At 42.4% G+C, this 21,842-nt stretch overlaps 1 protein-coding gene across 1 annotated transcript in view; it reads right to left on the bottom strand.

Annotated features, from left to right (window-relative positions):
- zmat4a (zinc finger, matrin-type 4a) overlaps positions 1 to 21,842 on the bottom strand; it is a 96,178-nt gene that overhangs the window by 66,114 nt on the left and 8,222 nt on the right. Inside the window, exon 2 of the mRNA XM_088335230.1 lies at positions 18,206 to 18,307. Coding sequence (XP_088191356.1) covers positions 18,206 to 18,307 — 102 coding nt within the window. The remainder of the gene's footprint in view (positions 1 to 18,205; positions 18,308 to 21,842) is intronic.

The raw sequence follows: 21,842 nt of genomic DNA, 5'->3' as shown, positions 1-21,842 counted from the left end.
CAATTAAGTGTGATGATTAAAACTGAATGAATATATAGATTTATATATGTATTTATATATTTGTCGCTGATTTACAATTTAAACCTCGATAACACAAAATTTTGGGGACCTATAGATCTCTGTTGGGACCAGTGTTCCCTCTAAGCTGCAATTGCGCACTGCTCGCACATTCTCGGCGCACAAGAAAATCTAGCCAGCGCACAAAAATCAGGGCTCAAAATTACTAATAAAGAAGCGACTTAAGTCAAAGTTACAGTGCATGAAGGTAAAAATACACGGGTTTCTCCGACGTTGTGTCCTAAATGCGGTATTTTGAAGTCGAGTCGAAGTAGAACGAAGTTGAGTAAGGTTAGTAGAGTTTGTCGAGAACCGGCTTCTTCGGCTCGGCTCACTAAAAGTAACCGGCTCTTTCGGGTCATAAAAAGCTCTTCAGGTTGTTTTGGCTTCTTTAATCCCAACATGACCAAATATTATGTAAAACTATGCACAAAATGACTTAAAAGAAGGGGAAAATAGAACAAAAAAAGAAAAAAATTTAAAAGTAGTGAAAAGCTGAAAAAAAAAGAAACAAAAGGAAGAGAAAAAAAAAGGAACAATTTAGAAAAAAAGCCAGAAAAAAAGAAAAGAAAGACATGTAAGAAAAAAGTAACAGCTCGAAAAAAATAAACACAATGAGATTTTCTTTTAAAGGAATTTAAAAAAAAGTAGAAAAAAAACACGGAAAACGTTTGTGTTGCATTCAAATAATTTCCAATGATATCAAGTGAATCTTGTTGCCAACATTGTACTTCCACTAAAAATGTGATTAAGTACAGTTCTGTATCTTACTAAATAAGCCCCCCAAAATTTTAATATTATGAGACAAAATATATCAGGAAATTAAAAAAAATGGATATCTTGTGAAAGAATTGTAAGAACAAACGACGTTTGTAGGCCGTACAACGTTTGCAATAGTACAAGAGTCAATTCATTCAAAAGAAAAAGATAATTTTGCATTGCCGGAAACTCAGCAAAATGTAAAGTCTTGGACATGTTTGATAATGATTTAGTTGCCACACTTGGGATTGCTGTTGCTCACTGTTGTTTCAAGCGTTGCTCACCGACTTTGTGTGAACGCTCAGACCCGTAAGGAAAATTACAGGGAACATTGGTTGGGACCCATAGATTTTTGGAGCATGCGAGTCCCCGGGACCAATCACTTTTCACAGGTAAAATGAACACTGAACCCCAGCAATTTAAAGCTGGTAGATGCTATTCTCTAGCTTCCTACAGCTATCTTTCCTTGAAGGACTATTTATGTACACGGGAGAGTGGTTGGCGGAAGACTAATTGAAGTGGCTCCCCCTGCAATACTGGTGAAATTGACTTATCAATCAAGCCAACCTACATTTTTTGTATCAGTGACAGTGGGAGTTATTGAACCTATTCGTCCAAGACCTCCCATTTAGTTTATACCTTCTCTCTCTCTCATCTCTGAGATCCATTCCTGAACCGACTCATTTCTTGCCCCCTCCTCCTACTCTGATTGCATCAGATTTGTTGCTGTTAGGGACCCAATTTTGTTATTCATTCTTATCGATTTACATTGAAATGCATAGCGAGTCGTACAGGTAGTGAAGTCGGAACATGTTTGCCGGTTGGTGTTATGTATGAGGTTTGAACTTATTTTCACTGGCTAAATTCAAGCACTTTTTCAAGACTTTTCAAGCCAACTGGGTTTGGAACTGGATACACCTGAGTACAATTACAACACACCAATATATAATTCTACCAGGCCTTTATATTGAGTGTTGGAGCATCTCTCTGATTGTCGGGTCATTGCCGTTTCCATGCTACCCTCATCCTGTTGTCTTTTACCATGTCATGTTTGATTTCTTGCAGCTGGTTTCTTTGTTACTTTACTCCTTGTACTTATCCGGTTCCAGGTTCGGTTTTTTGGATTTTTGTTTGAGTTTGAGCATATTACTCCTGTATTGGCCAACTTGCACTGGCTCCCAGTCCACTTAAGATGTGACTTTAAGGTTCTCTTATTAACATATAAATGTTTGCATGGACTTGCACCCTCTTATCTCTCTGATTTGATTTCCCCCTATGTTCCTACACGGAGTCTGCGCTCGGAATATGCCGGTCTACTGGTGACTCAGAGAGCCAAGAAGTGCTATGGAATGCCCTGCCTCCGGAGATAAGATCTACAACCTCAATGGAGCTATTTAAATCAAGGCTTAAGACGCACTTCTATTCCAAAGCTTACGATTAATGCCCACCTCATATTCTGTATTGTCCTGTCTTTTTCCGACTGCCTGCCTGGTGGTGATACGAAGGAGATGGACGATTGGAGATGAGTCAGTGGACCAGCATTTGACCTGAAGCATGTGAACGTCTGCATGGACCAGCTGGCAGAGATGGGAAGCTGCGTCGTGGCCGTCATAGACTTTCAGGACTAGTTTACAGGCTGGGGGCGTCGCTGCTGTCATGCACTTTCCGGACCAATTTTCAACATGTTACCTAGTGTTTACTATGCTTGTGGATAGTAATGCTAATTGGGATTCCCCCTGGTCATCATGGAAGGGGGATTACCACTTGTGAGGTCCTTTCTCAAGGTTTCTCTTTTTCCTCACGCTGAGATTTTGAGTTGTTCCTTGCCCGCAGGTTGGTTTAAGATCAGGTCATTGTGTCATTGCAATCCTGTGCAGTCCTTTGAGACATTTTTGTGATTAAGGGCTATATAAATAAATTTTACTTGACTTGTTTCTTGTTTCTTGTTTCTTGTTTCTTGTTTGGGCATTTTGTTAGTTGCGTTGGCCCACTTGTTTGTTTGATGCTTTGGTTCTTGTAAATAAATGGTGTCCTTGTCTTAAGCACCAGCTGCGGCTCGTTGACAGATGGGCTTCCCTTCTATTCAGGCTCAGTGCTCTCACTCTTCCTTTGTCAGCCCGTCAACGAACCTCTGCCCCTTAAGACATATGTTTTGACTTGGTCCTGTTTCCTGTTGGTATTTCCTGTCCGGTATTGTTCCCGTTTATTTTTGTCCTGTTTAATATCGGTTTCCAGTTTCGTTCCCGTCTATTTTTGTCCTGTTTATAATTCTCTCCAGTTTTCATTTCCGTCTATTTTTTCCTGTTTTATTTCGATATCATGTTTCATTAACAAGCCTGTCGGTCCCCCATCTGTCCGATATCTACACGGGCAATTGGGATTGATCTCATCGGCCTCTGGATTCCTATCATTCCATGCCAGACTGCTGCCTAACATGCATGACTCCCAATTCCCCGTAGAATAAAAGGCTTGTGTGAGAAACGTCACGCATTTGGGTCCTGTTCCGGTTCATGACACCCCTACCTCCAGTTCTTCCTTCCCCCATATGGGTCCGTCAGTTTCAAAACTTGACACAGTGTGGGTAATGTATTTTGAAGAGCCACAAATGTATTAACATTATTGTTTTAGAGACAAATCCCACCCCATAAAGGTGTTGGGTAAAAATGACAGTAAAATGTATCTTACATTTTGATTTGCAGAAAGTTCTTCCAATTAAAATATAACACAGCGCACTGTTTTTTGCATTGCTCGTAATAAACCTCCATCATTGATACTCATACACATTTCATAGTACCCTGTTTAGTTGTAATATGCACCTGTCCACTTTGGCGTGACCAGTAGAGGGCAAAGACACTTCATAGGAAAATGCCGTACAAACTAATGCCAGCTGCAGTTGATCACAAGGAAAGAAGAAATGCAATGACAAACCGAAGCCACTAGAAAGCAGTGTATGCTTCCTTTTTAAGCATACTTGTTGAGAAATGTGGCAACGTTTCCAATCATTACCGTATTTTCCGCACTATAAGGCGCACCTAAAAGCCTTTATTTTTGGCTAAAGTTATTCCGAGGTAAAGGGGGTGGATCCTTTTTATCATTTACAGGCTCGCATAGGCTAAAGGGGCGAAACAAAGCCTGCAATTGGCCGAAAAAGACGAATGTGAATCACAGGTTGGGTTAAAAAAATAGAGAAAACATTTTTTACTATTCTGTATTTGTAAATATTTTACTCTCCTGGACTTACTACACTCACGGTTGTAAGAAGACCATGGTTACGTATTATTATTGAACGTGATGGCTGCAAGAGTACTTAGGTGAGCTATGCGGCTTTATATTTTCCCGGTATCTTGTTTTAGAACGATCTTGATGTTTCTGTTATGAGTCTATTTTTAAACTAAATTCAATTCAAAGTGTTTATTGTCATATGCACAGTAAAGAACCCCGTTTCCCTGCACAATAAAATTCTTACTTTGCTGTCCGCACAGTTGCCAGCGAAAAATAAAATAAAAACTAAGGAATGTTTGGCATTTCTTGAATCCCAAGACTTTAACCTTCCGAATGATATTTGGAACGATGCATTTGAGTCGTACATCGTACAGAAACTGTTTCCGTACATGTCTGAGACACGTTTTTGCTTCTTTGCAAGCTTTCGGAATGTTAAGGGGGTAAGAAGTTTGACTGAACTATCTGACTGTTTTGTCGACGTTCCCATTGTAGCACCTTATACTCCAGTGCGCCTTATGTATGGAAGATATAGGACCAAAAACTATTTTTTGGGGGAACGCCCTATAACCCGGTGCACCTTATAGTGCGGAAAATACGGTACATTGAAAAGCACTTCACCCAAAAGTCAAGCACTTTTTAATATTTTAAAAAAACAATACAACCCTGTGTTTTGTCATTGTCCTTTTGGTCGAAAACACCTTTACTTTAGAACTCAGCCATGGATGTATCAAGGATTTGCTCACAGACAAAAATATTGACTTTTGTGTGACCGGGGTGAGTCATCAAGTGCTTTTGTTGTGATATTTGAAGCCTGCTGCTCACCACAGTAGAATGTTTTCTCTTGTGGATAGTGGCTCTGTAACCTGAGGAATGATTTTGCAACCTTTTTTCAGAATTATTGATTCTGGAGACAATCCTTCTCTCTCTCAGTAACGTGCAGTGAGGGAATGGCAGGTAAGGCATAGAAAATTGGCGATAGTAAATTGTTATATTATTTATATACAGTGAAACCTCGGTTTTCGAACGACTCTCAGTTCGAACATATCGGAGTCCGAACAAAAAATTCGAGAAATTCTGGCTGTTTCACATCACATTTTTTTACTCCTTTTAATTTTCTCAGGTGCAATTGCACCTCCAATACACTAGGGGACGTCCGAGATTAAACAAATGTGTAGCAAATGGGCCGAGTTACAGAATTTCACCACACCGATGAAGCTGCAGCCACCAGAGTCATCATGACCAGGGTTGGGTAGGGTTGCTTTAACTGGATTACTTTCAATTACTTTTGGATTACTCCAATACCAAATATGCTAATAAAAGACAAAATAAACTAAATAGGGCAGCACGGCGGCGCAGTGGTTAGCGCTTGTGCGGCACAGTTCATGTCATGGGAACCTCCTGCGTGGGTTCAAATCCAGCTCCAGACTTCCTGTGCGGAGTTTGTATGTTCTCCCCGTGCTCGCGTGGGTTTCCTCCGGGCACTCCGGTTTCCTCCCACTTTCCAAAAACATACATTTCAGGTGAATTGGCCGGTCCAAATTGTCCCTAGGTGTGAATGAGCGAATGAGTTGTCTGTCCCTGTGTGCCCTGCGATTGGCTGGCAACCAGTTCAGGGTGTCCCCTGCCCACTGCCCGGAGATGGCTGGGATGGGCTCCAGCCCCACCGCGACCCTAATGAGGATAAGCGGTACGGCTGATGAGACGAGATGAGATAAACTAAATATGAATAAAATGACTAAATTTTGTGCAGTCTTGGGGAGTAACGGAATACACGGAACGGCAAAAATGATGTTGGCAAGCTGTTTGGATTTATTTTCATTTTGTTTCTGTCGCATTTGATGTTCGTTTTGCCGGAGATCAAAGAGATCAAAGCCGGGAGAGAAAGCTTACCACGTGTTGTGAGTCATCATTGTATTCATATTTAGTTTATTTTCTCTTTTATTAGCATATTTGGTATTGGAGTAATCCAAAAATAATTGAAAGTAATCCAGTTAAAGTAACCCTACCCAACCCTGATCATGACTTTAATGACACTGTCATGAACCACTTCCGAAAAGTGCTAAAAAGAAGGTAGAAGCAAGTGTCATTGGATAGATATTTTAAAAGAAGAGAACATCCTGTAGCCAGTCATCCGTAGCAAAGAGATTTGAACGTGTGAGCACCCCTCAGACAGAAGAGCTCCCCGAAGTTTTTATGGAAGGGGACTCTCCTTCCAAACAATCATTTTCCTTCCTCCTCCATCCCTCTCACCGTCCATCTGCGCCTTCTGCTGACCACCACAAAGGTAAAAAATCCTATTCATAATTCTTTTCTTTATCCTTTTTTTCTATTTTTACACGTTCATGTTAGCGTAATCTTTCGTACGGAAGATTACGCTAACGCGAACGTACGATTAGCCTGGGTTACATTGATGTTATTTGTGTCTTAAAGGTAAACAAAGGTAAACATTCAGGGTGTTGGAATGGATTAAAACGATTTACATTATTTGTAATGGGAAAAATGATTTCTGTGTTAGAACAAATCGCTTTTCAATCAGGGTTCTGGAACGGATTATGGTCGAGAACCGAGGTTCCACTGTACAGTGTTAAACTACTTTTTTCATTTAACGTGACCATTTGTTTGATTTTCTTTTCAAAATTGCAGATTTTCCCTTTATGTTATAAATAACATTAAAGCAATTGGTATGCAATGTATTACTGTGCCCAGTGTATGCAGAGGCAGAGTACGGCACGCACCTCTCTTGCCTCCTGACAGAGGGCAATAGTGAGCTCAGGATACTGATTACTTGATTGATCAGGTCTAGAAATATGATGGCTTTGGTGTGAACAGTAAAACAGAATTTTATCTTAAAGCACCAATTTGAACTTAAATTCGTTTTTACAGTTCCAGGTTTTTTGTCAAGAACCAGAACAGGATCAGGACCCAAACGCGTGACGTTCTCACACAAGCCTTTTATTTTACGGGAAATGGGGAGTCAGGCACGTTAGGCAGCGGTCTGGCGTGGAAAGACAGGAAGCCAGACACTGATGAGATCGGTTCCAATTGCCCGAGTTGATATCGGACAGATGGGGTCGATACAGGATAGGACGGACAGACAGGATTGATAATGAATGAGGATATCAAAATAAACAAGAAAAACAGGACGGGAACGAAAACTGGAGAGATTAATAAACATGACAAAAATAGACGGGAACAAAACTGGAAATCGATATTAAACAGGAAAAAAATAAACGGGAACAATACCGGACTGGAAATAACAACAGGACCGAGTCAGAACCCACATCTTGCAGGGCAGAGGTTCGTTGACGGGCTGACAAAGGAAGCGTGACAGCGCTGGGTTTAAAATAGACAGAAAGCCAATCTGTTAACGAGCCGCAGCTGGAGCCATACGGGCGGGGCCAATTGGGTGCCATGGCAACCGTGACAGTTATTATAACTTGTGGAATATACTCTTTAGAGACTGCATTTTCACTTAATCTTACAAGGGTACAGAGTTGCGTAAAAAAATATGAGATGTACAATTTTGGTAGGTTAACTTAAAGGTTGTGTCCATCACTTCAAAGTATTTTAATCGCTGACGCCATCTTCTGGCTGAAACCATCATTGCAGCCTCTGTCACTGCTTGGTTTTTGACTTTCTTAGATGCGGTTAAATACATGAAATGACTCTCCACAATTTTTCAAGGACACCTCAACGACGCGCCCCACCATTAAGCTTTTACATCATTTTGAAGATTTTCGAAGCAGTATCCTATTTAACATAACTCATGTTTTCTCAAATAGAATAGAATAGAATAGAATAGACCTTTATTGTCATTGTTACAACATATATTGTGACAACGAAATTCGACGTGGCACTCCAGGTCCACATTTTACAGTGAGGATATAAGGAAAACAAAGAGATAAAGGAACAACGAAGATGTTTGTACTGTCCTTGTTGTATAGGCTTTGTTTTCCTCCGGAGGGGGTGGTGTATGAAGGGGGTGCGGGACGGACAGAGATGGGCGGATCCAACTAGATGTTTGATCTTACTGTACACACGGTCCAGTGTTTTTTTTCCCTAATTGCTCAGTCCACGTATTGAATGGATTTGGGAAGTACAGTCCTTAAACATGCCCGATTAAAGTCGCCGGCGACGATAAAAGCTCCGTTGGGGTGTGCAAACTGCTGTTTATTGATTTAGCGCTATGCTAACGTTAGCATCCGGTGGAACGTTAGCATCTGGTGGAACGTAAACATAAATATCGTAGAAAAGGTAAATATGAGCAATATGAGAGGGGTGGGGGTGAGGTTCTCAGACTAGGCTGACTAGGTTCGCCCTAGGCAGCTTGCTACACCGGAGGCAACTGAGTATGCACATTTCTGGCTCATGCATTGATGACGAGAAGCACCTCGGAGCTGCAAGAACTCAAGTGAACTCTGCTGAACTCCATGCTGGCAGTCTATAAAATTGGGATTTACGGTTATATTGCAAAGAAGAATTGTTTTTAAATTAGCTTTAGCTATGTGGGGATTGGTAAGGTCTAAAAACATTGGTAATATGGCTACCAGGTTTTCTACCGAATCGGTTAGGTCATATTCTGTTTACAAACTACCAGGGTTGAGTAGGGTTACTTTAACTGGATTACTTTCAATTACTTTTGGATTACTCCAATACCAAATATGATAATAAATGACAAAAGAAACTAAATATAAATAAAATGATGACTCACAACACGTGGTAAGCTTTCTCTCCTGGCTTTGATCTCTTTGATCTCCGGCAAAACTAACATCAAATGCGACAGAAACAAAATGAAAATAAATCCAAACAGCTTGCCAACATCATTTTTGCCGTTCCATGTATAACGTTACTCCCCAAGCCTGCACAAAATTTAGTAATTTTATTCATATTTAGTTTCTTTTGTCTTTTATTAGCATATTTGGTATTGGAGTAATCCAAAAGTCATTGAAAGTAATCCAGTTAAAGTAACCCTACCCAACCCTGCATAGTTTGCTACGTTGTTCCTAGCATTTTTCATTAATGGTTGAGGTCTCTGTTTCACGTTTGGACTATGTCAGGTTTGATTTGTTTTGTGCCCACTTGTTTGTTTGTTACGTTGTTCCTGATTCTGTCAATGAATACCATCCTTATTTTGAGCACCACTACTTCCTGGTTACCCCTTCTCTTAGGTCCACCCCCACAAAAAGCAAAAGCCCTTCCATGTATTCCGTTACTCCCCAAGCCTGCACAAAATTGAGTCATGTTATTCATATTTAGTTTCTTTTGTCTTTTATGAGCATATTTGGTATTGGAGTAATCCAAAAGTAATTGAAAGTAATCAAGTTAAAGTAACCCTACCCAACCCTGCTTAGTTTGCTACGTTGTTCCTTGCATTTTTCATTAATGGTTGTGGTCTCCGTTTCACGTTTGGACTATGTCAGGTTTGATTTGTTTTGTGCCCACTTGTTTGTTTGTTACGTTGTTCCTGATTCTGTCAATGAATACCATCCTTATTTTGAGCACCACTACTTCCTTGTCACCCCTTCTCTTAGGTCCACCCCCACAATAAGCAAAAGCCCTTCCATGTATTCCGTTACTCCCCAAGCCTGCACAAAATTGAGTCATTTTATTCATATTTAGTTTATTTTGTCTTTTATTAGCATATTTGGTATTGGAGTAATCCAAAAGTCATTGAAAGTAATCAAGTTAAAGTAACCCTACCCAACCCTGCTTAGTTTGCTACGTTGTTCCTTGCATTTTTCATTAATGGTTGTAGTCTCCGTTTCACGTTTGGACTATGTCAGGTTTGATTTGTTTTGTGCCCACTTGTTTGTTTGTTACGTTGTTCCTGATTCTGTCAATGAATACCATCCTTATTTTGAGCACCACTACTTCCTTGTTACCCCTTCTCTTAGGTCCACCCCCACAATAAGCAAAAGCCCTTCCATGTATTCCGTTACTCCCCAAGCCTGCACAAAATTGAGTCATTTTATTCATATTTAGTTTATTTTGTCTTTTATTAGCATATTTGGTATTGGAGTAATCCAAAAGTCATTGAAAGTAATCAAGTTAAAGTAACCCTACCCAACTCTGCAAACTACAGGTAATTATCTCATCTCATCTCATCTCATTAGCCGTACCGCTTATCCTCAGTAGGGTCGCGGGGGGGCTGGAGCCCATCCCAGCCATCTTCGGGCAGTGGGCAGGGGACACCCTGAACTGGTTGCCAGCCAATCGCAGGGCACACGGGGACAGACAACTCACTCGCTCATTCACACCTAGGGACAATTTGGACCGGCCAATTCACCTGAAATGCATGTTTTTGGAATGCGGGAGGAAACCGGAGTGCCCGGAGGAAACCCACGCAAGCACGGGGAGAACATACAAACTCCGCACAGGAAGTCTGGAGCTGGATTTGAACCCACGCAGGAGGTTCCCATGACATGAACTGTGCCGCACAAGCGCTAACCACTGCGCCGCCGTGCTGCCCTACAGGTAATTATAATGAAATAAAATAAAATAAAACATACTGTGTCAATATTCACTGACAACATAATAGTTTCTATTTATGTCTATGACAAAGCAACTTATGTAAAGACAAAACACTATTGTGGATTGAAAAAGTGTGGAGAGTATCGAACAAGCCAAGCTGGACAAATATAACAATGTAGCAGCCTGTCTTAGTGGGGTATCTGACTGTTGCCAAGCATTCTGTTATGCTCTGGAACTCTCAGGCACAGGTTGCAAAGGACGATCTGGACTCAGACAACTGAACGTTCCCCAGTTGGTGTTCAGGCAAAAGTGTTTTCTGTTTTTTTTTGTTTTTTGTTTTCAAAATCAAACATTTGCTTTATTCCGATTTCTAAATCTTCTTTCGGTTTGGAAATTTCGGAATTTCGGTTCGTTTGGCAATTTGCATACTCGGCAGCCAATCAGAAGCCTGCATCGAATAACTTTGTGCCTGAGGACTTTCTCGAGAGTTATAAGGTTGTATCATTTTACAAAGTAGATGCACAGAGAACACAGGAAAAATGGATAAGTGATTAGGAATCAAGCCAAAACCTCAGCCCCAGAAGATTCAAAAGAAGCTGACAAAATGTATGACGCTACAAAACGTAAACGTACATTAAAAGCATCGTAGAAAGAGGAGTTCACGTGGCTTGTAGTAGACGACGCAACGCAAATATTGCATGAACGAAGATGAGTAAATACAGGTAGATACTGATGACAGATGGAAAACATGCAATGAATGTTATAAGTAGATTTATAATAAACTTAATTTTTAAGTGTTCTGTTATATATTCTCATTAGTAATCCTTAACACTTTGCAACAATGTTTTTTGGGGTTTTTTTTTGCGATTAGTCGTCTTATTGCATTTCAAGTTGTGAAAAATGGGGCAGGCAACTCTATTGTGTCCGGTAACTTTTTGTCACTTTTTGAGTTTCAGAAACTGATATTTTGCTATATTTCTAACAGTGCGGTTGACTAACTAAAAATGGCAGAAATACCGTGCAGAAAAACCCAACTTTTTAAAAAAAAATTAAATCCGGACAAATACAAAGACATTGAAAGAAAATCTGTTCTCTGTGCATATGAAGGTTAAAATATGTATTCATTTCAAGCTACGGACGCTGTCAGCATGAAATGCATCACAAAATGTTATTCAAATGAGTCGTCAGCCTGGCGTCTTATGTTTTTTTTTCCCCCTTTGGAATAAATGAGGCATAGAGCGCAGCCCCGCGGTGCAGAGGTTTAGGGTTCGAGTCCAGCTACTGCAACCTCCCCGTATGGAGTTTGCATGTTCTCCCCGTGCCTGCGGGGGTTTCCTCCAGGCACTCCGGTATCCTCCCGCATCCCAAAAACATGCATGCCAGGTTAATTGGCTGGTCTAAATTGTCCCTAGGTGTGAATGAGTGAGCGAATTGTCTGTCCCTGTGTGCCCTGCGATTGGCTAGCAACCAGTTGAGGGTGTCCCCTGCACACTGCCCGAAGACAGCTGGGATGGGCTCCAGCACCCCCGCGACCCTACTAAGCGGGGAAGATAATGGATTTTTAAGTGCTGTGTTCACTACATAACGCGATGAATTACAAAAAGGTGCCAGAGGTTTATTCCATTTGTCCACCCAATAAAAAATCTTAATAGGGTAATTGATTTGGGGTTAGTAAATTCCATCAGTGATGTGTGGTGAGATCCGTGTCTGGTGGGCGGCAGTAGCTCAGGAGGTAGAGCGCTCGTCTTGGGATCAAGGGATCCCAGTTCGAATCCCGGCTCGTCCGTGTTACATGTCGAAGTGTCCTTGGGTAAGACACTGAACCGCTAATACCCCCAATAAGCAGGTTAGCGTCTTACATGGCTTCAATACAAGGCCGCACATTGTGGAGCACATTGTAAAGCGCTTTGGGAAGTCATTGACTTGAAAAGCGCTATATAAATGCAGATAGTTTCATTTCTTTTAAATAAATGAACCTGCAAGTTTTTTGATGCGCAGAGCAATAAAGTATTATACAAACAGTAGCATACAAAAATGTTTTATTGTTTTACCTTAACTTATAAAAAAAGACAATGTCAGGACCGGAACGGGAAGAGGACCCACTCGCGTAACGTTTCTCACAGTTTTATTGGAAAGAAAGGAAAGGAGCGCACACACGATCCGGAGATCACTGGTCGCGGGGAGTAGGTTCCTAAGACGCGGAAGTGGAACTTCCGTGGCGAGCGATGGCGGTGTCGGGAACGGAAAAAAACGAGTCAGCTGCCGGGATAGATGAGCAAAAACGTGATCGGGATCGGAAACAAGTCGAAAGCCAGGAGAGGAGAGTAGACGTGGTCAAGAACAAAACAGGTCGTAATTCGGGACAGGAGAGCAGACGTGGTCTAGCTCAAAACAGATCATAAAGGAAGAGTAATCAGGAGCAAAAAACAGGACAGGAGAAAAAGGGCTTGCCTTGTAAAAACAGAGCTTCGCAGACGGAGCGACAAAAGGGTACTGACAGGACAGAGTTTAAATACTATCAGGGACCCAAACTGTCCACAAGCTGCAGCTGGCGCCACAAGGGCGGGACCAATTGGGCGCCATGGCAACCATGACAGCCAATGGACTACTCGTTTTCAATAAAAGCATCAATAGGTAACTAATCCTCCATCATGAAAAAAAACTCAACAAGAAAATAAAATTACTGGATGGCTTGACTTGATATGACTTACTAATACTATGAGTACAGTATATTGCTTGGGGGCTGAGGTGTGCGCCAAATCAGAATTATTGCTCTCACTATCGCCCTCTGCCATGACTTAAGAAAATTGCGTGCCTCGTTCTGCACGGACTCTACAGACACTTAGCACACATATATGAAACCAAATATTGGGACGTTAAATTAAAAGGTAGTTTAATAAAGAATCATTTTTAATGTATTTCTATTTCGTATTTTCACAGCCTCAACTGCCTCCCCTTGTCATGATTACTGATGCTCCATTGGCGCCCAATGCCTCGGACGCTGATTGGCTGCTCATCTCCTTTTAAACCCCCGTCCTCCTGTCACCCGTTGTCAGTCCGTCTGCAAACCTCTGCCCACGCTAGGCAAGCCTTTTTGACCCTGACTCTATCCTGTCCTTCTTCCCGTTTGATTCCCGGCATCGACCCCTTTTCTGAACTCTATTACGTTTTTGCTCCACCGCCCCGGCCATCGACCTGTTCTTCCTCTTCTCTTGCAGCCATTTGAGACTCTTTGTGATTAAGGGCTATACAAATAAAAATGATTTGACTTGACTTGACACTGCCTTCGCTCACCACGAAAGTGCCACTTCTGCGTTCCAAGCGATCTGCGACCGATGATCCCCGGATCGTGGGTGCAAGCCTTTTCCTCCTTCTAAATAAAGCTGAGAAAAACGAACGCAAGTGGGTCCTGTCTCCGTTTCTGGTCTCTGACACCCCTGAGTGATGACGTATGATCACTTAAAACATTAAGAAAGCCTTCATGTATAGCAAAAGTAGAATGCAGATAAAAACCGATATTCTCTACTTCAGATACAGTGGAACCTCGGTTTTCGAACGCCTCTCAGTTCGAACAAATTGGAGTCCGACTAAAAATTTTGAGAAATTCTTGCTTCGCTGTTCGGTCAAAAAATCGGAGTTCGAACGCCGGTACGCTAGGGTGCGATGCTGAGCGGCGTACGGGTGTTTTAGCCCCTTATTATGCCTCTGAAGAAAGTCAGTGCAAGCAGCAAAGTTGCTACAGGTGAAAAAAGAAAAGTAGTGCGTACAAATATTGCATTAAAGAAAGAAATAATAGCTCCACCGTCCACCTGCGCCTTCTGCTGACCACCACAAAGATAAGAAATCCTATTCATAACTCTTTTATTTATCCTTTTTATTTTTTATTTTTACACGTTCATGTTAGCGTAATCTTTCGTACAGAAGATTACGATAACGCGAACGTACGATTAGCCTGGGTTAGCTTCATGTTTACGTTAAACATTCAGGGTGTTGGAACGGAGCCCAACATTCAGGGTGTTGGAACGGAGCCCCCTTTCCAATGAACCGCTCACCACTTGTTGTGGAGACCCGGGTGCTAAATGACTTGTAAACGACCTGACTTTTTTATTTTTACACGTTCATGTTAGCGTAATCTTTCGTATAGGAGATTACGATAATGCTAACGTACGATTAGCCTGGGTTAGCTTCATGTTTACGTTAAACATTCAAGGTAAACATTCAGGGTGTTGGAACGGATTAAAAGGATTTACATTATTTTTAATGAGAAAAATGATTTCGGTGATCGAACAAATCGGTTTTTGAACAGGGTTCTGGAACGGATTATAGTCGAGAACCGAGGTTCCACTGTACTAACAGATGCTAGCCAAATTGACTAACTTTCCCACTTTTACTTATCATCCATCCATTAACTCAAAGATGTCAAAACCCATTAGCATCCAATTTTCTTCTGCAGAATTCCAAAATGTTTCTCTTCCCGAAAGGCAAAAGGCCAGGTCCTGTTGTCAGCGTTCATCACACAATAACAAAATGAATATTTTATCCGCAATTTTGGCACAACCACTCTCCGTCTACAGCAAAGTCCACGAGCACAAAGCAGTTCTCCTGTTACCGAAGGACATTTTAGACTACTGTACTTTAAATAGCAATGAGCTCACACCGCTGTGGGAAACTAAGTTTGAGAAAATAAATAAATAATCCAAGCTGACTCAGTATGCAGCAAACGAAGGCCAGCGGGAAGCCAAGAGTTAGTTTGTGTACTTTTTCAATCCACAGTGAAGACCATCTGGCAAACAATTAGAAGGCATATCCATCCATCCATCCATTATGTGCACCGCTTATCCTCAGTAGGGTCACGGGGGTGCTGGAGCCCGTCCCAGCCTTCTTCGGGCAGTGGGCAGGGGACGCTCTGAACTGGTTGCCAGCCAGTCGCAGGAAAAACAGGGACAGACAACTCACTCGCTCATTCACATCGAAGGACCGCCCAATTAACTCGACATGCATGTTTTTGGAATGTGGGAGAACATGCAAACTCCAGCAGGAAGTTCGATCTCATGACCTCAGAACTGTGCCGCACACGCGCTAACCACTGCGCCGCCGTGCCGCCTTTCGAAGGCATATTGGGTATGAAATGTTTTTATTTTGCTGTTTTTTTTTGGTTTTGTCAGTATACTATCCCATGATTCCTCATTTCACTCATGCTGACAGCCCAGTGAATTGTTTCAGCAGTTGAGAAACTTGATGTTGGGAAGGAAACACACAGGAAAGCAAAGGGTTTCATATTGATATACTCTGTGTACCTCCACTTTTGTTGGGAACAAGTGTGGCACCATCCATCCATCCATTATCTGCACCGCTTATCATCAGTAGGGTCGCGGGGGTGCTGGAGCCCATCCCAGCCATCTTAGGGCAGTGGGCGGGGGGACACCCTGAACTGATTGCCAGCCAGTCACAGGGCACACAGAGACAGAAAACTCACCTGCTCATTCACACCTAAGGACAACTTGGACCAGCCAATTAACATGATATGTACATGTTTTTTTGAGAATGTGGGAAGAAACCACGCATGTCAGATTACTGATTTGACTCATCCGTGCCCGCTCCTTTGGCGCCAACTGCCTCGGACTCTGATTGGCTCCCTGTCCTTATTTAAACCCACTCCTTTCTGTCAACTGTTGTTAGTTTGTCTTCGAACCTCAGTGAATACTAGGCAAACCTTTTCGACCCTGACTCCCACCTGTCTCGTTTTTGCTCCAGTCTGTCTCTGGCTACGACCCGTGTTGATCTTCACCACGTCTGCTCTCCTGTCCCGATTTACGAACCGTTTTAGTTACCGACCACGTCTGCTCTCCCGTACCGGCTTACGAACCGTTTCTGACCCGACCACGTTTTTCCTCTCCAGTCCCGGCTAGCGACCCGTTTTTCCGTCCCCGACACCGCCATCGCTCGCCACAGAAGATCCACTTCCGCGTTCAGAGCGACCTGCTTCCCACGTCCAGCAATCACCGGATCATGGGCGCAACCCTTTCTCTTTCTTCCAATAAAATTTGCTTATAAAATGTAAAGCACTTTTCAGTCGATGAAATGTAACTCAAAGTTCTCTCAAAAAACACTTTGTGTTCTCCAGGGTTAAAGAAGGTTTGGACTAAAAATAAATTAATAAATAAATAAAAAATCGTCCTGTGCAAAATATTCAAAGAATAGTATTAATGGATAGTTACCAGTCATAGCCTACATAACAAACCACCTACCCATAACTTGTGACTAATTTTCCTAAATGACACAATTGATTAGTTACTGTAGACCAGGGGTGTCAAACTCATATGAACTCGGGGGCCACACGATAGAGTAAACATTCTGTCGGGGGCCGGACTAGTAGATTAAAGAGAAAGAAAAATAGAGATAAAGAAATAAGAGAAAGAGGGAGGGAAAAGGAGAGAGGGCAGGACAAAGAAAGAAAAAGAGAGAGGGAGAGAGCGTGAGAAACAAAAGATAAAAAGTTGTGAGAGAGGGGGGGAAAGAAAAGGAGAGGAAGAAAGAAATCCAAAGAGAAATAGAAAGACAGAAGGAGAGAAAAAGGAAAAGAATGCGCACAGGGTATGAAGAGAAAAAGAGAAAAGAGAGAAAAGGAAAGAAGGAAGTTAGAGCAAAAGAGGTTAAAAGACACAGAGAAAGAGAAAAGAGCAACAAAAGGAAAAGGAAAAGAAAGACACAGAGAGTGAAAGAGACAAAGACAGAGTGGGACAAAAGGGGTGGAAAAGAGAGAGAGAGAGAGAGAGAGAAATAAATACAAGTACAGTGTCTTTGTTCGAGGCGCTTGGCTTTGGCAACATCAAGTGGACATATTTCAACCTGCAGCCCGTTTTTCTCTTGCGCTTCTCTGAGTGTTGTCTCGCGGGCCGGATTCAATCCCTTAGCGGGCCTGATCTGGCCCGCGGGCCGCCAGTTCGACACCTGTGTTTTAATTGAAGAGCAAGTCGCTAAAAGGGATTTATGAATTCCTATCAGATGACTTCATGGTTTCATTGACTTAGCATAGTGTAAGTGCAGGGTTGGGTAGGGTTACTTTAACTGGATTACTTTCTATTACTTTTGGATTACTCCAATACCAAATATGCTAATAAAGGACAAAAGAAACTAAATATGAATAAAATTACTAAATTTTGTGCAGGCTTGGAATACATGGAACGGCAAAAATGATGTTGGCAAGCTGTTTGGATTTATTTTCATTTTGTTTCTGTTTCAGATCAAAGAGATCAAAGCCAGGAGAGAAAGCTTACCACGTGTTGTGAGTCATAATTTTATTCATATTTAGTTCATTTTGTCTTTTATTAGGGCGGCAGTAGCTCAGGAGGTAGAGCGCTCGTCTTGGGATCAAGGGATCCCAGTTCGAATCCCGGCTCGTCCGTGTTACATGTCGAAGTGTCCTTGGGTAAGACACTGAACCCCTAATACCCACAATAAGCAGGTTAGCGCCTTACATGGCTGCAAGGCCGCTATTGGGAAATGTGGAGCACATTGTAAAGCGCTTTGGGAAGTCATTGACTTGGAAAGCGCTATATAAATGCAGATCATTTCATTTCATTTCATTTCATTAGCATATTTGGTATTGGAGTAATCCAAAAGTAATTGAAAGTAATCCAATTAAAGTAACCCTACCCAACCCTGTGTAAGTGTGCCATTTCAGAGTCTTTCTCACCTCATAATGAGCGACCCTTTGGGACTCGGAGATGAGCTGAGCACTGCACACTTTGCAGTAGCTGTCTGTGAAAAGCCCTTGGTCCACTTCTGTAGACTTCATCTGTTGAAAAACAACACATGTTGCAAGTATTTTAAAAGGAATCGCAGATCAAAAGTCATACCGGGTCATCTTCAAATATTGTTTTCAAACAACACCAACAACACCAAAATGTACAAAATTGGCATATCTTCAACCTGGCAGTTTAGAATCAGTAATAGCAGGTTAGGTTAGAAATCAGCCCCAGAAGAAAAATTCAAAAGAAGGTAACAACATTTATGACGCCACAAAACGTAAACCGAGTAATCCAAAAGTAATTGAAAGTAATCCAGTTAAAGTAACCCAACCCAACTCTGTGAGTAACGTTACGCGAATGGGTTCTCATTTCTGTTTCCTGACCTGGTTCCTGACAGTTTATTTAAGAAAAAACTATGTTTTACATCACAGGTGTCAAACAGGCGGCCCGCGGGCCAGATCTGGCCCGCTAAGGGATTGAATCCGGCCCGCGAGACCACACTCAGAGAAGCACAAGAGAAAAACAAGCGGCAGGTTGAAATATGTCCACTTGATGTTGCCAAAGCCGGGTGCCTCGAACAAAGACACTGTATTTATTTCTCTCTCTCTCTCTCTCTCTTTCTCTCTCTCTCTCTCTCTCTCTCTCTCTCTCTTTCTTTTTCACTCCTTTTCTCCCACTCTGTCTCTTTCACTCTCTGTGTTTCTCTTTTTCTCTTCCTTTGTTGCTCTTTGTCTGTTTCTCTCTCCGTTTCTTTTTAACTTATTTTGCTCTAACTTTCTTTGTTCCTTTTCTCTCTTTTCTCTTTCTCTCTTCCTACCCTTCGTGCTTTCTTTTCTCTTTTCTCTCCTTCTGCCTTTCTATTTCTCTTTGGATTTCTTTCTTCCTCTCCCTTTCTTTTCTCCCTCTCTCACGACTTTTTATCTCTTTTGTTTCTCACGCTCTCTCCCTCTCTCTTTTTTCTTTCTTTGTCCCGCCCTCTCTCCTTTTCCCTCCCTCTTTCTCTTATTTCTTGACCCTTCTTTTTCTTTCTCTTTAATCTACTAATCCGTTTTTTCTTTCATTCTTCCTTTTTTCTTCCTTTCTGTCGTTCTTTCTTTCTTTCTTTCTTTCTTTCTGTCTTTCTTTCTTTCTTTCTTTCTGTCCATCCCTCTTTTTCTTTCTCTTTAATCTACTAGTCCGGCCCCCGAAAGAATCTTTGTGCTATCGTGTGGCCCCCGAGTGTGCTCTCGCGGGCCGGATTCAATCCCTTAGCGGGCCTGATCTGGCCCGCGGGCCGCCTGTTTGACACCTGTGGTGTAAGGCATGGCCTATTTTGAAATTATATATATGTATAGTGAAGAAAAATAAGTATTTGAACACCCTGCTACTTAGCTATTTCTCCCACTTAGAAATCATGGGGGGGGGTCTGATATTTTTGACAAGGTGCAAGTCCACCGTGAGAGATAAACTAAAAAGAAAAATCCAGAAATCACAATCTATGATTTTTTAACAATTTATTTTGGGTAAGACTTGGGTTAGGGTTAGGGTTAGACACAAGAGACAAAATTGTACACCTCCTCAAGACTGGAAAGGGCTATGGAGCAATTGCCAAGGATCTTGGTGAAAAAAGGTCCACTGTTATCAATCCTGTCCGTCCCGTCTTGTCCAGTATCGACCCCATCCGTCCGATATCTACTCGGGCAATTGGTATCGATCTTGTCAGCCTCTGGCTTCATGTATATCACACCGGAGTGCTGCCGAACGTGCATGACTCCCCATTCCCCGTAAAATAAAAGGCTTGTGTGAGAAACGTCACGCGTTTGGGTCCTGATCCTGTTCTGATTCATGACATTGACACCTTAGGAAAACTGCGCCCTCTTCTGGAGAGCTATGTGATGGTTGCTGTCTGCTCACATAAGGCTCGAACCGCAGTGTCTTGCGATCACACAATCGCTCTACGTCACATCGCAATATCGATTCGATTTCGGCTAATCGAGCAGCCTTAGCATTGTTAGAAATTAAATATTAAAATATACCGTTTACCAAATTGTTCGAATTAGTTATCTGACTCCATTAACCAAACACAACCTACATTCACCTAACAATGCGCGCTTGTTTTTTTGATGGAAAAGATGAACAAGAGACCGGCGTTTTTACACGGGGGCAGATGTCATTTTTTTAACAATTTAACTAAGTGAACTCCATCGAATATGGCCGAATTAGCCGAATTAGTGTCGCTCGAGTCTCTGTCAAGCCTCCTCTCTCTCGTTCTCCCGCTTCCTCCTCACGGCCCACGTTTTCCGCAAGCTGGTGTGCCGGTGTAACACAGTTGAAATTTGATTGTTTTGAATGTTTTTTTTGAATTCTCACAAAATCTGTGTTTTTGTTGTCTCATCTCATCTCATCAGCCGTACCGCTTATCCTCAGTAGGGCCGCGGGGGGGCTGGAGCCCATCCCAGCCATCTCCGGGCAGTGGGCAGGGGACACCCTGAACTGGTTGCCAGCCAATCGCAGGGCACACAGGGACAAACAACTCATTCGCTCACTCACACCTAGGGACAATTTGGACCGGCCAATTCACCTGAAATGCATGTTTTTGGAACGTGGGAGGAAACCGAAGTGCCCGGAGGAAACCCACGCAAGCACGGGGAGAACATACAAACTCTGGAGCTGGATTTGAACCCACGACAGGTTCCCATGACATGAACTGTGCCGCACAAGCGCTAACCACTGCGCCGCCGTGCTGCCCCTGTTTTTGTTGTATTACTGTTAAAATTCCGGTACCTCATCCAATTGTTAAGTCAGGGGCGTCTGCGACTGTCTTTTTCGTTTAGCACTTTATGGGCTTCAGCGCTTGCCGTAGCTTCAGCTAAATAGCATCGCGCTGAAGATGATTGCAGTCGTGAACAGATACCCTGACTTTTGTATCGTTTTGTTTACTGAATGCAGGCAATAAACAGAGTGACTGTGAACCCTTGTGTCGCGCATGATCGAGGGTCGTTACACCGGCTCCTCCCATGGCCGTGCCAGGGAAGCCCCCACGTGGGCTCCACCACCTCGCCTCTATATCTGGAATGGTCAAAACATCACCGAGCGTTTCTACGTTATCAGGGCTCCTCTGCGTCGGGAAGTGCTGATTATCTTATCAGCCCTTCGTCAGCTCCCGCTTCTCCTGTAAAGACACTTCGTACCAGGCCAGGGTGCCCTGATCTTTCACTGCTCATCGAACTTAAGCCTACTCGGTGAAAATCTTCAATGCACTCAATAAACGTAACTTGTATTCAATCGTATAAAATCGTTTATAGTCAAATGTATAAAATCCTTCAGCATCAGAGGTCAGATATAATCATATTAATACCTGTGGTTCATTGTCAAAGAGTGTAATAACACAAGAGAGGTGCCCTTTAAGTTCATGTAATTGTTGCTGCATCTAATCAAAGCAGTTGTCAACATGATTAAAGCTAGCACACGCCAATTGGCAGACCTCATTACAGAGCGTGGCCTTTTTTGCTTCTGGTGCAGGGCAACGGAGCCGTGACAGGAACGGGGCAGCAGTGCTCCTCAAGTTGACAATCCCATTTGCGGGAAGCGAATTTGAGTGTC

This window comes from Urocampus carinirostris, chromosome 5, assembly GCF_059441175.1.
Source record: "Urocampus carinirostris isolate Australia breed hairy pipefish chromosome 5, RoL_Ucar_1.0, whole genome shotgun sequence".
Classification (NCBI taxonomy): Eukaryota; Metazoa; Chordata; class Actinopteri; order Syngnathiformes; family Syngnathidae; genus Urocampus; species Urocampus carinirostris.
Note: the sequence above shows the minus strand (reverse complement) of the source record. Positions and strands in the feature narration are given on the sequence as shown.